Source organism: Trichoplusia ni, chromosome 24, assembly GCF_003590095.1.
Source record: "Trichoplusia ni isolate ovarian cell line Hi5 chromosome 24, tn1, whole genome shotgun sequence".
NCBI lineage: Eukaryota > Metazoa > Arthropoda > Insecta > Lepidoptera > Noctuidae > Trichoplusia > Trichoplusia ni.
This window is the reverse complement of record NC_039501.1, coordinates 2597992-2610970: the sequence shown is the minus strand read 5'-3', so window position 1 is coordinate 2610970 and position 12979 is coordinate 2597992. Positions and strand designations below refer to the sequence as shown.

The window sequence follows — 12979 nt, the reverse complement described above, 5'->3', positions numbered from 1 at the left end:
CAAAGGTAGCTGAAGAGTTTCGGGAATAGAAGTCAAAGTTTAGGGACGATAAGAATAAGCTTTAATGTATAAAAGTATAACTAATATAATCTATACAAAAGGAAAACAACGCTGGCAGAAGTTTGTAAAAGAGGATTTTGAAAAAAAAAACAACCTTTAAGGAATTGAATCCTTGTGCATTACTAGACAACACAAATTCTTGTATTACGCGGGGATCGAACCTGCGTCACGTCGCGCACAGCTGGTTCGTCGTGACGACCGTAACCACTCGGCTATCAGTTAAGCTGAACATTTTCACGCTTACATTTTTTTATGAAGATAATTACGATATCTTTAATTACAGTATGATATGCATCGATTTTTATTACTAAAAGTGTGTACAGCAACTCACTTGGCATAGGCCTTCTCTAGCAGCGCGCTCCAGAACTCGTTCCTCTCGGAGGAGTGCAGGAACACGAGCTTGCCGCGGTACGTCGGCAGGCGGTCGTCGATCACAACGTCTACCCAGCGACCATACTGCCAGAAACTGGAAAAAAACATATCCTATAACTACATGTATTATCATTATATTTTTATTATTACATTAGTCGATTCTCTTAAAACTTTAAATACATTACAACACGTTGTACGAGCCCTTAATATTAGGTAACAAATATTAAAAACCGGAATCACCAACGTGCAGTGAGGAACTGCTAAACAGCGAGATTAAAACGGGTTCAAAACTAATATTGCTCAGGGATTTTGTTACCTATGTGTTATCCAATAGAATTTGATGTCATATTATAGGGATCTCTAATAAATTTTTGACTTTTTTATAAACTGATTGACTTACTGTTTTATGATAAACCATTTTTATGATAACCATTTAGGTAGTCTCTTACCGGAAATGGAAGACACCAGCGTATTCCTCGTCGAAACTCTGGTCATCAGGCACCACTTGGAAGAACAATCTAGAAGAAATATTTAACACATTAATTAGTTCCAAAAGAGCAATCATTTCTTGTTTCAAAACAATTGTATGAATGGGCTTTACATTTTCTTACACTCATCTCCTTCTCTTGAACTTCAGATAACTTATTTGCATACAGATAAAGTATTACATCAACGTGTGACTGCATGAAACTTATTATTATTATTATGTGACGAGCGCGGGCACGGTCTTATTCATACCCTTAATACATCAAACATACAATAGAAGGACATAGATAACATGTGTTATTAGCACTGCAAATTAGATAACTCTGTTGTATTTGGGTCAAGCTTACTAAATGCATGTACTATCTACACTCACATCACTACTGTACATATTACATATTTTAATCTGTTGCTAATTTTCGTCAAAATTAAGGTTTTCTTTTGTTCTTGAAAGCCTAGTAAAATCGTGTTACCGCAAAGTCCCAACAATAGCTCAGAACATGAGACTTAAGACTATTGACATTTTTCTCACACCAAAAGCCAGTGTTTTAAATATTTTTTAAGAAATCACAGTATTACTTACTTTCTATGAAGAGTTAAGTTGGCAACAGCGGCCAAGAGCCAGCAGTCGCCCAACTCGCCCTGTTGCACATCGAAACGACTGTAGCCTTCCACGAACAGTTGCGGATCATCGCAGATTTCCTGAAAACCGATATCATGTAATTAAAAACACATAACACAGATCCATATAGTATGGGGTATTGTCACAATGTTTGAAAAAGTCAACATTTTTACTTTGCCAGCGTTGGGTTCGATCCTGTTTCTCGTGCATTCAAACCGCAAGGCCACCACGGCAATACTCCGGGAATTGATGAATATTTTTCCAGGGATTTAAGCACATTCGACTAACAGTCTTACTGTAAGATTTTATGTTGCTCCAGTTACAACGGGATGTACTTGTCAGATCTACCACCATTGTTTAATTCTGTTTGACACAACAACTTGGTCCACAACTTCAATGCCGTAAGCATTGAAGTTGTGGACCCTCAACTCCGCGACTTCACTAGTATAACCTCCTTCAAACGATAATCCAGATTTAAATCCACTACTTTCCTACACATTATCAATTTTGGGAATACAGCTCTTCATACTGTAAAACGTTTAATGAATAGCTTTTGCTTAACTCACCCCAGGTCGCAACCACGTGATAGGCCTGTCCAGCCTCTCCTTGTAATAGAGACTGCGGTCTACCGCCGGGAACTCCGGGTCCTCGAACAGCCTGTTCTCGGCTAGGCAGCGAGACCTGATGTCCTTGAAGTCCTGGTACGTCGCCGGACCGAACGATGAAGGACGGGTCTCACCTAGCTGTGGACAAATTAGATTGAAATCAGTTTCATATTTTTTTGAGGATGTATTCTTGACCGATTGCCTGCGTCACTAGACACCAGCTGATTAGTGGACTAGCGTGTCTGCAAATACAGGTGTAATTTAAGCTCCCTTTTTAATAGTCCTATGGTACGACAATCAGATACGAGGGAGGTCAGGAGCTGGACGCGCAATTTTGGGTACTTTATAAATCACGGATGCTGCTTGTAAACAAAGTTGGAACTACATCTACTACATCACTTACACTCAGTGGCGTGCAGTCCATAGAGACAAAAAGACACTGCCTACCCTGAGAAATTCAGATATTATAGGTACATAATTACTATCCATAAAATAAACAATATTCGTAAAACACGTATCAGCGCCATCTATCTATTACACGTTGTAACATAATCTATCAAGGGAGGATTATCAATATTTCAAAATTAGTACACTTTTTTGCCGAAGTGCGCCGCCGCTGGCACCGTTTTCCCGTTGGAAAGACACTTCAACTCGATGTCTCAGTGACGTAGGTACTTTAAGCATGTGTGCGTGTGACAGACTCGTAGTCATGACAATGTGTCTATGTCTGTTTTCCTATACGTATTTGTCACACAATGTCAAAATAGTCTGCGTTTTGTTAGTGTGTGTGATAAAAGAGACACTGCCTTTCCACGACAAAGACAGCGGATGACATGAGCGGTTATCTGTGGTTATGTTTTGACAGCGATTATCGTAAAGTGAGCCGCAATATTTTTCGATGCATTTTTGTTTTCATTTGTCATAATTCGTTTTCTGGGTCGTTGGTTTTTAAATTATTTGATGTAAGTCGATAAAAGAGTGAAAAATTGATTAATAATTGTGAACTTTCAAACGGCGTGTGCTCATAACACAAAAAGTGCGATTTTAAAACTATTTTTCTGTGATAAAAACAAGTGTTTGAAATAGATAAAACTACGCAAGACATCTCATAAATTAAGAAAGGTGAGTCAATCGTTCAAAACAATACGTAGAAAACATAATGATTTAAATCTAACAAGTTGCTCGTAGATACAGAGAAATCGCTTGTTCTGTTTCCCTATCCATTTATTTTAAACTATACTTAGATTATTTCACTTATCTAAACTTATTTACAAAAAAATACAGAAATATATCTATATAGTACCTTTTAACACGATTTATTGGTAAGATTCACCTACTTTGTTTAACGAAAAGGTTATTTTCGTGTTTACGTACGTGGTTACAATATTACGATAGGTATGTTGTCAATAGAAAAAAGTTTAAAGAAATGTAAACGTTATTGACTACCTGCGATTCAATGATAAATGATGTGACGAAAAGATAGCTGTAAAAGTTTAATATTCAAATACGTTGGCTAGGTACACTAGGTATGTAACTACAAAGTTTACCGCACAACATTTTAAATCCGGCTGGCCTTCTGTCCGTCTGTCTTTCGGCTGTAGGCATGAACGTTGATAGTTATTTAGAGAGTAAACAGTTTCATAGATCACCGAGAAATCGAGGTTAAGCATCATTTGTTACGGTCGTGAATTTGATGGGTAACCTTTTTTTACATTTTGTACCAACTGTGAGAGTCGTAAATCAGAATCGCACTTGGCCGTTTCTTTTTGCCTACCCTGACTAAAATCTCTGTGCACGCCACTGCTTACACTAACAATTGAATATAATGTGAACTTTTTTAGTTTAATTGGTTTAAGGTAGGTCAAGGCGGCCCATATGAAGATAGCTGGAGCTGGTAACCACTTTTGAGCATCAATAGTTTTGTTTTAACGATCATCTGCAAGAACTATGACCAGTCTTAGTGTTATATGAAAAGAACTTTGGGCTATTGCCCGTTCCACTAAATACAAAACAGTATATTTTCAGGTGAAGCCGGTGATTTTACAAACTTTGCTGCTTGTAACATGTTCTTATCTACTTCTTCGTAAAAAGGATTTATTAAGTAAGAACTTATACGTAGATTTGGTGTCTGCTATGTGAAGGTGCAAGTCTGCCATATTGTATAGGTGAAATAATCCTTGCAAAAGAATTTGCGTCAATGCACAACAGGGTTTAACCCTATTGCCAGAGTAATTATATTACTAATATTATGAGGTAAATTGATAACAGTGCCTATTAATTTAGTGATTAAATTTTAAAGTATAATTTGTTCGCTTGCGTTTGTTTCAAATTAATATTTTCCCCAAAAAACAATTTAACCGTTCTTTGTTTAAACTGTTAGTTTACAGCTGAAACAAATATTGTAGGATATTTCTGAAAACCATAAATTACAAAATAAGTTCCTTGTGATTTAGAATTTCTTTGAGTCACTTTGAGATAACTGAAGCCGTATTCTGTTGTTACTATTTCTGAACACTTGGTAGGGATTCAATCTACAAATGAATTAACAGCGACTATTATATAACTACACAAATGTATTTACACCAAAATTACCATTGCCATACTCAAAGAAAAACAAACGATGCAAAGTCACCAACTCGCAAAAGTCATTGCTGAGGAATTATTGTTTTAAACTCCCGTTTATTAAGAGATAAATTAATTTAATCAATAACTTGACTGTAAACAATTTCGTGTAACGCTTACGTATTACATAAGATCTAGAGATAACATCAGTAACTACTTTTCTGACAGTTTAGGAAGTCGTAAACAATGTCTTAGTCCAAACCTAGCTGTGACCTATTTGGCAGTGTTCCGAAATCGTGGTTAGGAAGAATACGAAGCAAGGGATCAATAGAAAGCAGGCAGATAAGAATTCTATGAAAGAAAATTGAATATTGTACGGAAGAAAAATAATGAGAGTGATGGGTAAACCTTTTGTGTAGAGGCGAGTTTTGCGAGGCCTGCATCGGCGACAATCGAGTTGCTAACAATTGATTTCGTAAATGTCTTTAGAAGTGAATAATTTTATGTGGTAAATATCATTACACCTGACAGTAAAAACTAGTAATGCGTTACTTCGGTCTGCGGGGTTGTTTAAAATCTGGTACCAGGTTTCTGCACCAATCACACGAAAAGATGATAATCTTAAAGCCCTACAGAAACTGGGCAATTCAAATCTACGATACCAGATGACTAGTCTCCGTGGTCGTAGGGTCAGACGATTAAAGGAAAAAGTCCTTGGTCATCGAAAACGTACATTGTCTAGTTATTGAATTGAAGATGGGCAAGATAGTTTTTAATAAAGAGAATAGAACAAAACGAACCCAATACAGCTGTTCACCAGTAGGCATATACATTTTACTTCCACAATAGTATTCAGGGTATTTCAACCTGTTTTCTTTGTGGTGTTCAACACAAGACAACCTTTTCGATGGAGTCGATTCTTTCGAGCCATTCTTGTCCCTAACATTAGTCAGAGTCACTTTAGGAGAACCTATCACTTCCTTAGCAAATATTATGCTTTTGTTTTTAACGAAATTGCTCTGTTCAACGGTATTGATTCTTTTGACGTTGCAATCAGCCTCCTCAGTTTTTGTTTTCTGGGTAGGATTAATCACTTTCGTTGCCCAGAATGGTTTGTAAGAACTGTTTCTCCGAACGTTAGATTGTTGATAAGGGTAGTCGGAAACTTTGGCTTTCTTGAAATCTTCGAATAATCTCGCAAAAAATCCTGTAGAATCTTTGGCATTTTGTTCAGTTTTTCCCAATATCCTTTCTGGTTTATTTTGTCGTAATATTCTGCCTGATTTTGGCGACACTATTGATACTGACTTCTTCTTCCATACGTCCGCAGCATTAGCCACCGATTTATCGGAGTAAAACGTTTTCAGATAACCAATTTCCTCTTTACTTAGTTTAACAAAAGTATCTTCTTTTATTTCACCGGCCATCTTACTTTGTGCTCACGAGCTGAGGCTTCAGGGGCAACTAATCAACTGTTGTATTAAAATACACCGTATTTATTTAATAATGAACTTTAATTATAAGGTTTTTCAGAGTTTCTGGTGCAAGGTCTGATAATTCGTTTAAAGGGATAATTAGACGGTACTTTGTTGTTTGTATGCGTACTAAAATAGGAAATAATATGGCTATCTAACCATAAATACCTAATATGAACCCTTTTATTTTCCTGTAAGGTTTGTTATTTATACGCTAGTAAATACCTTATTACGATACTTAAAACGAATGTAGTTTTCTCGTTATTATAAAAAATATGTGATGATTACATCTCCAGGTTTAAATAATAGTACTTATTAAACATTAACAGAGTAAATAAAAGTTTTTTTTTTAATTGGAATCTAAGGAGCTATTTCAGACGAATGATTTATTCAAATAACTCTGATTGTGACGACAATCGGCCTTGGAAGAATAAAGGAATATCGATTTAAGTGAAGACAATAAACTCTCATTAGTAGATTCAAACTTTGATTCATACAATTCATAAATAAAAAAAAGAACTAAATCCAGTTAACATGAAAATGACATTAAATATCCCTATTAAATTATTATGTTTATATTAATTTTTCAGTGCATACAAACAACAAGGCTCAAAAAACGAATTGGAGTTCACTTTTGTTTTTAAAAACAAAACTGCAACACAAAAAAAAACTGTTAAAAAAACTGTCACGACACGACACAAGTTTAAAGGTTCACAAAGCCCACTGTCCACGGCACTATGTATCTGTAATAACTGAAAATATTGACTGCCGGAGTGCCTCTGATAACGCTAGTTAAATGTAGTGGCATAAGGACAAACACGTATGTATGTGTGGCGGAAACCCATAGAGAATTGTGGTGTTCTAGCGGTGTAATGGAAGCTATGCGATAATGGTAAATATTATAAACATTTTAGTTATTATTCTATTGTGTGTTTTATTTCAATTAATGGAATGCATAGAGTTGTGTACGTTTAATGAAGTAAACTCTTGAGATATCATCACTGCTTTCTATTGTATTGATAATAGCATATTCTGTTAATCAGTTTTCGTATTAAATCGGTAATACCATTTAACGACGATTGTTTCCGATGGTAAGATTAGAATATAATAAGCAAGCATAGATTACTAAATCTTTGTTTGATGAGTCAAACTCGGTTCACGTCGGTTCGTGGGGATTTAAACGGATAAAATAATCTAATTTGCAAATATTGATTTATAAGTTTATAGTACAGCAGTTGAAAAAAGTAATTACCCTATCGATTTACAATATTCGGTTATAAAAATTATGTACATATAGCAGTACCAAAGCTATGTCTCGCTTGACTAATTAAATTATTAAAGTTAGGACCCTAACGATGATCCCTGAGGGACACCTCGTCACTATTAAGGCGTGGTGTGCGACAGCCCCATTTTTATCAACCCATCGAATCTATGGTGACATAAAAGATAATTACTGCGTTGTTCGTAGTTTGAAAAAATAGGGCTTTTAACTTAATAAGCTAAACAAGTATGATCAACAATATCAATAGCTTACCGTGTTGAACGAACTAGCTTAGTTGAATGCTGACTTTGTTTGTCGTATTACATAGGTAGTTGTCGACTATTTTCATCTAAATTCTGAGTTATTGAGTTCTAAACCCCTTAAGTAAACAATTCTAACAGGAAATTAAGGATATAAAGGTGAGTTTTATCTATTTGTAAGCAGAACTGGACTCAGTTGGCAGAGTTGTTTATATTGTGATAATTGACACATGTATTGATAAGATATGCTTTTTGCAATTTCAAGGTTCAATATCGGTGTTATTAAACTATACGAGGAATGTATGTGAGTGTTATTCTAACGCCGAAAAAGGATTTTACGTAAAATGATTCGTTACCGAAAGAAAAGACGAGAGTTTTGTGTGTATCAAATATCTAGCAGCCACGGGCCGCACGCGTATGTATTTGAATTTGTTTTCAATATTTTCAGTATAATTCAAATGAATTGAATAGGTAATACTTGCAATGAACTGTTTGCAACAACATTAACAATAAACTGCTATTTGCATTCTAGTTGCTTATTGGCACAATTTTATCCTCAATTACCACCACATTATGAGTAAACAAAAATGATTAAATTATGTGGTGTTTATTATATTACAGCTAGTAGCCAAAGCAAAACATACTTATAATGTATTAGTTTTTCAGAGAAAGCAAATTTCGTGTTGCCTCACTACATGACTTTTAAACGAACTTGCTGAAAATTTATGGTCGTAGCAATTTTTCCTTTACCAGTGCCTCAGGGACCCCGTCAGGGAAGTATTCTGTTGAATTCCCTTGCGCGTGTTGAGTCTTAGGATTGCGTTGGCCTAGAAGGCCTAGAAGAAATTTCGGTGTTAAGGGACAGTAGAGAGGAGTATTTAATAGTAATGTCACCTTGGTATTATCACTTGTTCAAAGTCTTGATAGACAGGCTGACAGATGATCAACAAAGTGATCCTATAAGGGTTTCGTTATTTTTTCTTTCGAGGTACGGAACTCTTAAAATATATTTACCAAAACTAAACATTGATACTCATAAGTGACTTGTTTAAAAACTATGATTCAGCTGTTGCTTTCACAGAATTTGTCATACTTCGAATTTGTGTAAATAATTACTTTTTCGCCCCGGCATCATGTTATACCGTTAAATTTCATAAATGATCGATGCGGGGGCGAGTAAGGTCAGCTAGTCTAGACTGGGGAGCAACCCCACGTCTGAGTACTGTCTGCTGTGACTACTATATTGTTTTGAGAGCTTGCACACATTACTCATCTCAAGCGCTTCTGGTATAGGTAGAAATAAACTATACGACATCAAAGAGGAAGATTATCGTACTAATATTATAGGCAAGTGTGTGAGTGTGTTTTCGTGTATGTTTATTTGTTACCTTTTCATGCATAAACAACTAAAACTATTTTGATGAAATTTGGTAAAGAGTTAGCCGACATCCGAGAGAACGGTAATGTTATAGTTATAACAACATAATGCGTCAACACTGGCGTCAATCCATAATGAGATCATGTTAATGTAGATGAACTGATTTTGGAAATATCAATAAAAAACCACGTAATTTTGTGAGGGTCATACATATCAATAACTTTGATTATATTATTTGTCACAAAAATATAGTCTAACGAAGTGCGCACGGGTCACCATATTACATAAAGTTAATAAACATATTATTTGTAATTCAATTCATTACTGCCGACAAAATTAATTGTGCAAGATTTCCTAGATTTCAACGTGGCACGCTAGTTCAAATAATGTTTACATTTCAACTGTACCGTACATCTAGTCGTTAGATTATTGGAGGTTTGCCAAACAGTCAGACCTATTCGATGTCGCTGTTTCTCAGTAACGGTGTACTAATGATTTAAATTGTGTTTTCTACATTGAAAAAAATACGTGACATATTTTATGAATAATTATTTGATTGGACATTAGTGGTTCGTTCACAAGATTTTTTCAAGTGTCTTTTGTAATTACTCATTTTACGGTTTTGTTTATTTACTTTTTAAGCGCTTCAGTGACAAGAAAAGAAGTTAGATTTTTTCTTTCAGTCAGTCAATACATTGTTTATGATATTCATTTAAATGGAAGGCTCTGTGTTCTGTGATACAGGACTCGAACTAGAACACTTGTATTGCACATTAATTTAATTTACTTTAAAGGTGGAAAACATTGTAACAATTACTTCGAATCAATAATTATATATTTGATTTGATTTGAGATTTCTCCGTTCCCGCATTTTATTTTCGACTCGAGAAACTGACTATCATTGAGTTTTCAACATTTTTTATGACATGAAATATCAACAAGAAAACTATTTAGCGTACTTATAGTTGAGTTTACGCTTGGTATTTTACACGAACAATTAAGTGCTACCGTTTGCTGTGATCATAAAAGCTGAGATAATTTTGGCCCGTGTCATTAGTCTGTTGTGTTTGTAGCTGGCGCCGCGCGAATGATATTTCTAGTCAAACATGTTTCGTAGTTTGAGACACATTATTGTGTTAGGTTGAAAACAAGGGATGCAAGTAATAATTCATTCACATACATAGACGACTATGTAGGAAATTGTAGAAGCTTGTTTGATTATCTTTCAAAGCGAGACTTCTTATAAAGAACTTGCTTGCTATATGCAGCTCATAAATAATGTGGCTTTGGAATTTTCAAAATTATTACCACTGATGGTGGTAAAAAATAAAACGACACAGAAAAAATCATGGACTCTGCCTGGCACAGCAAATTTCAAATAAAAAGAGGGAGGAAGAGTTTTTAATCATTCATATGTTAATTGGGTTCTCAAACTACACCGTTGAACGTAAAAATATTACACCCTCACTTACGTATTATCAAATATTAATGATCTCATAGAAACTTATCTAAGTACAATGCTCTTAAGATTAATTAACCTTCCAAACTTGGTCACATTGTACTTGGGCATGGCATAACATAATAAAGTGAACGGCCTTACAGTATTTTTGATTCATGACGTACCTAAAAACTGGTAAAGCCGCAAGAAAATTATGACGGAATCATTTATTTTGCTGGTTGTGACGTCATATAGGATATGATTCATCTATTAGAATGAAAAGGACTGAAATCTATAAATCAATCGTATACCTCCAAACATTCGTGAATATCATGCTTTTCTTCACATCATGGAAGACAAACGACTTTTTTATACCAAGATCCTAAATTAAGAAGCTTTGATCAAAGTTCCAAAATGATGAAAAACGTAGAATTGCATTCTGATTTTCTAATATACACATTGAATTCTATGTGCAATAGGAAAGTGCATACTGGAGTGAGCGCATGCTTCAGAAATGTGGTGTTGGACAAAATCAATTGAGAGCCAAGAGTCAAAGGGTGAGGAGATGTGGAGTGGCGTTTCCTGTCTTCCGCCAAATCGCGAACGTGACAACCACGATCAATATGCCAAGAGTAAAGAAAAGTGCAAAATAAGTGCATTTTCAACCTAGAAATCAGACGTGTTTCATTATAAATAGATTGATAATATCTTATCTAATTCCTGAAAATAGACACTTCAATTTGTATGTTCAACTAATACTACATTGCGATAAGTGTAAAACATAACGATAACATGAGGTAATCTTTATCAAGTTCAATGTCAGATAATGACCTTATTTCGTTACGAAACGCAACTAATTTGAATAAGTCTGCTTCACTTACAAGTTTGGACTGGGATGTAAATTATTTGTCCGTAAATGGAAGTTAAGACGGCGCCGATGATGTTGACACGCAAATGGAATAGTTTGTGCGATTTAATGAATATCGCATAAAGGAACAGATATGGAAGTACATCAATATTAAGTGGTTTTAATAGAATAAGTACGTATGTAATATACTCTAGTATCTATGTCCGTAAAAGTTTCCGTGATTTATGTCGGTGGGATACTGTGGACGCTTCTTTCTGAAAGATCTGCTTTATCAGTGTACTGAGAGTGCACAATCGAAGAAAATATTTAAAGTAAAAATTATAAGTCATTTCAGTCTGGTCAAGATTTGGCACATTTCATCTACAAACCATATGAAATGTATATTGATTTTGTTTGAAAAGTCATTGTCCGCTGGTCTTTCAACTGTTGCCCCAACGCAATCGATTTTCCATTCTACGAATACTCGTTAAGTGTTAATAAACGCGATCAAATCCGTTGCCAATGGAATAATTAGCGTCAACATCAGACTTCAACCGGTTTCATTCAAAAATAGTCGTTTTATAACCTAAACGTAAATGTCTGCGCTGATCCGGGTGACAAAATGGTGAGAAGAAACATCAATCATACTTCCTAAAGTATTAACACAATGTAGGTACAGGAGTTTGGCAACATTTTTGTGAAATGAATGATGGATATTGTTAAAACAGTGGGTTAAAAACTTTTATTCTTGTACAACTGTTTTAAAATAATTATCTCTAAAAATAACAGATAAGAAGCATCTTCTTTGAATACCAGTGTATGGAATTTTGCTAGATAATTTCTTTCAAACGTTTTTAAAACGAATTTGTATGTTTAGAATCGTGGTGTCTTTGAAACAGATAATGTAGCGAGAAGGCTGAAAACATTCGTTTCTAAAATTCTGCTCCTAATTTCATATTTCCAATTGCTAAAAAGCATTGCTATCTTGAAGTAGACTTTAAATAACTAATTATACCTCTTTAACATTTCTGCCTTTAAAGATCGTAAAATGTTATTTAAGCCTCAAAGAACGATCAGGAGAAAACTCAGAGGTGTCTGATGCACATACGGCCATACGTGACTCAACACCGGATCAAATGATAAGTCGTCGTTCTAAATTGGACAATTGCAAGACTAGTAAGGCCATGAGAGAATTAACTAGTTGACTTAGCGATACGCAACTGACAAAACAAGATACGTACTGATAATATGTCTTCGTTTAAAATATAGGGCGTGACTTTTAATGTCAGGTCAAGTGGCCAAGGAAACAATGAAAATTATACAAGAAATGTTTGCTTACTAGTTTTTTCGCAAAATAATTATGGCCAAAATAATATTTTTTGAAAATATCTGTATCAATCATCGGGGTGACGATCTTCTTCTCAGAAAAAAACCCCGTAAGTAAATAAAATATGGCCTTGGCCTCCTTTGCAGTAATATAGGAAGTCTCAGACCGCCCATTGTGGAACGATGTATTCAATGTATTCTATTCTCTTAACGATAGATACATCAAAACGGTTTCAGACATTCAGTAGTTATTGCGGAATACAAAATCTTACGTACCAATAAATAACACT

At 35.0% G+C, this 12979-nt stretch overlaps 1 protein-coding gene across 10 annotated transcripts in view; it reads right to left on the bottom strand.

Moving 5' to 3' along the window:
- The window catches only part of LOC113505203 (calpain-A-like), a 38390-nt gene that overhangs the window by 11883 nt on the left and 13528 nt on the right, over window positions 1-12979 (bottom strand). For 7 of the 10 annotated variants that reach the window (XM_026887802.1, XM_026887807.1, XM_026887804.1 and 4 more), the window contains 4 exons: window positions 2104-2280; window positions 1499-1617; window positions 882-950; window positions 392-526 (listed from right to left, as the gene is read on the bottom strand). In XM_026887802.1, the coding sequence (XP_026743603.1) occupies window positions 392-526; window positions 882-950; window positions 1499-1617; window positions 2104-2280 (500 nt within the window). Of the gene's footprint in view, window positions 1-391; window positions 527-881; window positions 951-1498; window positions 1618-2103; window positions 2281-5504; window positions 6510-12979 lie in introns of those variants that run through there. The other 3 variants (XM_026887800.1, XM_026887799.1, XM_026887801.1) reach the window with 3 other exon arrangements.